General features: G+C 40.6%; 2 protein-coding genes across 2 annotated transcripts in view; both read left to right on the plus strand.

Moving 5' to 3' along the window:
* LOC118333815 (hemicentin-1-like) overlaps window positions 1-3,920 on the plus strand; it is a gene marked incomplete at its 3' end in the record, with an annotated part of 27,732 nt that overhangs the window by 17,093 nt on the left and 6,719 nt on the right.
* LOC118333814 (receptor-type tyrosine-protein phosphatase F-like) overlaps window positions 781-3,920 on the plus strand; it is a gene marked incomplete at its 5' end in the record, with an annotated part of 6,701 nt that continues 3,561 nt past the window's right edge. Inside the window, 4 exon segments of the mRNA XM_035669602.1 lie at window positions 781-813; window positions 1,487-1,628; window positions 2,359-2,547; window positions 3,406-3,516. Of these exon segments, the coding sequence (XP_035525495.1) occupies window positions 781-813; window positions 1,487-1,628; window positions 2,359-2,547; window positions 3,406-3,516 (475 nt within the window).

The following is a 3,920-nucleotide window of genomic DNA, read 5'->3' on the forward strand; positions in this document are numbered from 1 at the left end:
TTTAAATTATCTCCACTACTTCTACAATAGAAAGCCTCAAGGGTTACTAAGATAGAGAAGGACATCGCTCGGTAAGCGAAATTGGGCTGCAAAGGACCCACCTGTATGCCAGTCACTAGTGGATCAATCTCTAATGGCCCTCTCCCAAGGGCTCAGTGGCGAGAGCAAACAAAAGGGGGGAATGGACAACCTTGTCTAAATGCCCCGACTCACTCGTGAATGCAGAGGGGATCTCATGACATTTGTAATAAACGAGGCGACGAGGGGCGTCATATAGAAGCGATATCCATTTATTAAAATATCACCCAAAGTTAAATTTAGAGAGAACATGTAATAAATCTGGCCCACCCATTCTCTCTTTTAATTTTGAATGTTTGCTGTCAATCCAAATGACTCTCTTGGATTCAGCGCTATTTTGGTCGATCCCCGCTCCTCCTTTGCCATGTGTTGAAGGTATCCTTGCGCAAGAACCTGAAGCCCAAAATTGTGTATGAATGAGTTAGTTTCGTGTTCGATGGACTTTGCCATCGCTTTTGTGAATGTGTGTGAAAGGATGAAAGTGCATGTAGTGTAAATGTGCTTGAGTTGTCAGAAGACTAGAAAGGCGCTATACAAATACAGGTCCATTTACAATTTACCATTTACCTTGTCCCTCCTCAACAACCTAGCACTCCCAGAGTTCACTAAAGTTCCTGTCGACCAGGTCGGCGTGTCAGGGGGGCGAGATCTCATTTGGTGCCAGGCCGACAGCAACCCCAAGCCGAGGATAACTGGGGGAAGAGAGGCATGAAGATCAGCTTCCAGCATTTTGAGGTAGGTCAATGAAATGAGCACTGCTGCACTCTCAGGGAGAGGAGGGCAACTTTATTGTTACTGTACTGTACTATGTCACTGTAATGTAGGAATATCCGATATCTCACAGTAGGATATGAGTTTTTAAACAGGTTTTGAAAGTGTTGATGTCTACGAAATGTTAGTGATATAGTTGCATCGAGCAGTGAGATTGCAGACTGCAACCAACTGAAACCATTGCCTCAACTAAACATGTGGGAGAAGCTATGGTGGCCACAAAAAATGTGAAGGCCCTATATAGAGCCAGTGTCTGGTTTGTCCATTCTAGGCTACTGTAGATACATCGTGGTTCAACATGGCAGGTGGAAGATGATTGGTGGAAGAGGTCCATTCCTTTTGTTGATATAAAGAGCTCATTTGAATTTAATAAAAACACAGGGGGAATCAGGTGATTAATGGAAATGGATATTGTGTTCCTTTTCTGCCATATTCTGCCAGTAGATCCCCCCGAAATCTGATTGGCCAAAGTCAAGACAAGAGATTAGTCTAGTTTTCTCTCCGACCACTTGAATTACAATATGCTGAAAAGTGATTATCGAACTGTAACACTACCTATCACTTTAAAACTATTATTAGTATTGCTAGTACAATCCCACATCTGTCTAACCTAACCTTATGACTCTCTATCCTACAGATCATTGAGTTTGATGAAGGTGCCGGCTCCGTACTCAGAATCCAGCGTCTCCGAGCGCCACGTGATGATGCCATCTATGAATGCGTTGCTGAGAACACAGAGGGCAATGTCTCTGTCAGTGCTAGGCTGTCAGTCATCCAAGGTGAATCTTGCATTGTTAAACAGCCTCGAGTGGGAATGCAGTCCAAGTACCTGGCTAAAGGATTGTTTCTCGGACCAGTAGACTGCTAGCTCTTTTAAAATCTAGGATCTTTAACATTTTCTGAGAAAGACGAATAGCAAGCACAATGCTTGCTATTCTTGGTTGCCTTCCTAAACCTCTTTAATGCCTCAACGCAATCCTCTGGGAGAGCCACATTCTTAATTCATTCACAGACACACAATCAAAAAGAGCAGGTAAAAGACAAAGGCAGGAAGTAAAACACCACAAGAGGCGAAAAACTACTAAATAAAAGAGGAAATATCACATGATAGGCTTACTAGACAATAAAATTAACACTCATGTTTATGACAGACATGACATTTACATGTTTATTCAAACCTTCTATCCTCAGTTGGTTTATTATGTGGCTACTGTATATGGCTGGCTATGATTTAACACTCCTGAGGTCCTGAGGTTACAGAATAAAAACTGATATTACACACTACACAGTTAGCAATTGTTCTAAAATGTCACACCAAGGAAAATCCTACATAAATATACAGCTAAAAATACAGTTTGCAAATGTTCTTTAAAGTGAGTGAAAAAAGACCAGATATTGTGATGACCACAACTGCAAAAAGGTGTCTGTATGACTCAGTCACTGCAGTATAACCATTTATTGTGTCTTAAATCACTCTTGTGTTTTCCTTTTTTTCTGTTCTTGTCACAGAGGATCGACTCCCGTCAGGCTTCCCTAACATTGACACTGGCCCTCAACTCAGGATGGTGGAGCGCAATCGAACAGCCACTATGCTCTGTTCTGCCAGTGGCAACCCTGGCCCAGAAATCACCTGGTACAAAGACTTCCTGCCCATTGACCCCAGTGCAAGTAATGGGCGGATAAAACAGCTACGTTCAGGTACAGGAAGCCCAAGGATTATATTGCTACCTCTTCCCCTCTCATTAACTTGAGCATTGATAATTAACTGGTAATAGTCAACATGGTTGTGTTTGTGCTTGGCACTGGGCTGCAGTACCCAGTCTTTTTTTCTTACACAATGTTAGATTAATGTCAGACGTGTGATTGAGAACACTTTAGCTTTCCAACAGATTAATAAATCCAACTTGGAAACACATGTAATTGTTTGATAAGGATCAAATCACGTACTGCAATATTGACTGAAACAACAGAATATGTTGTAATTAAAACATTTTAGGAACCAAAAACTATCCTTTGTTTTTAGGTTAATAACAATATAATATATTTTTTTCATTATAAATTTGCACCTGTTTTAGGGGCACCACCAGCAAAAAGCTATGCAAAAGAAAATTAAATCTCACTCAGTTTACAGTTCTCCATTACCTTTGTGCACACTTTCATCATTACTTTCTTCACATTACACTTTTAAATAAAGATCATGTCTTACACGAGTTGCACCACCTTTACACCAACATATCAACCAACAAATTTATTGTGACTGATTCAGTCATCATTTCTATTTATTTAATTCCTCCTCTTTTTATCTGTGGATGGCTGAGGCTGCAGAAGAACCCATTTTGTCATGACAATCTGAATTGGCATTGCAGAGAGAAACAAGTCTTGACAAAATGATGCTGAGAAATTTCAAGATACCATCCATTAAGAAAATCTTCTGACTCCTTTAAGCATCGACCCTGACACATCAACTAATTATTTCCTCCTTGCTTCCTTTCCCTCTCACTTTTTCTCTCTCTTCCCCCTCCTTACATATCTTTGTTGCATGTTGTCATTTTCCAGGTGCCTTGCAGATCGACAACAGCGAGGATGCCGACCAGGGGAAGTACGAGTGTGTGGCGTCTAATATGAAAGGCGTGCGCTACTCTGTCCCTGCTAACCTTTATGTGCGAGGTAGGGAGCAACCTGGCCACAGAGACAGCACAAAAAATAATAACATCTGCCCCTCGTCACTAAAGTTGCTGCTGGGTAGTTAACATGCAGAGAGGATGAAACGGTTTCACAGAGCCAACCAAGGGCAGATGTTGAGAAATATTAATAGAAAAGGTTGAGTGGGGAAATATTTGCAAATTTATTTGCAAACAATCACATATATTTGCTTGGAAAATCCTCCAAATGATTGATTACAAATATCTAAAGTTGGCACCAGTAAATTGTTTTATTTCTTAATCTTTAATCTGACTTTTCCAAATACATCTTTTGCCTCTGAATTTAAGCCTGCTATTTTGTCTAACATGTGGCCATAACGGAACATTAAATTATATGTGCAAATATTTGTTTGCAGTTCCTTCATGCTA

The sequence above is a fragment of the Morone saxatilis genome, unplaced genomic scaffold, assembly GCF_004916995.1.
Source record: "Morone saxatilis isolate NCDOM2014 unplaced genomic scaffold, NCSU_SB_2.0 Contig22, whole genome shotgun sequence".
Classification (NCBI taxonomy): Eukaryota; Metazoa; Chordata; class Actinopteri; family Moronidae; genus Morone; species Morone saxatilis.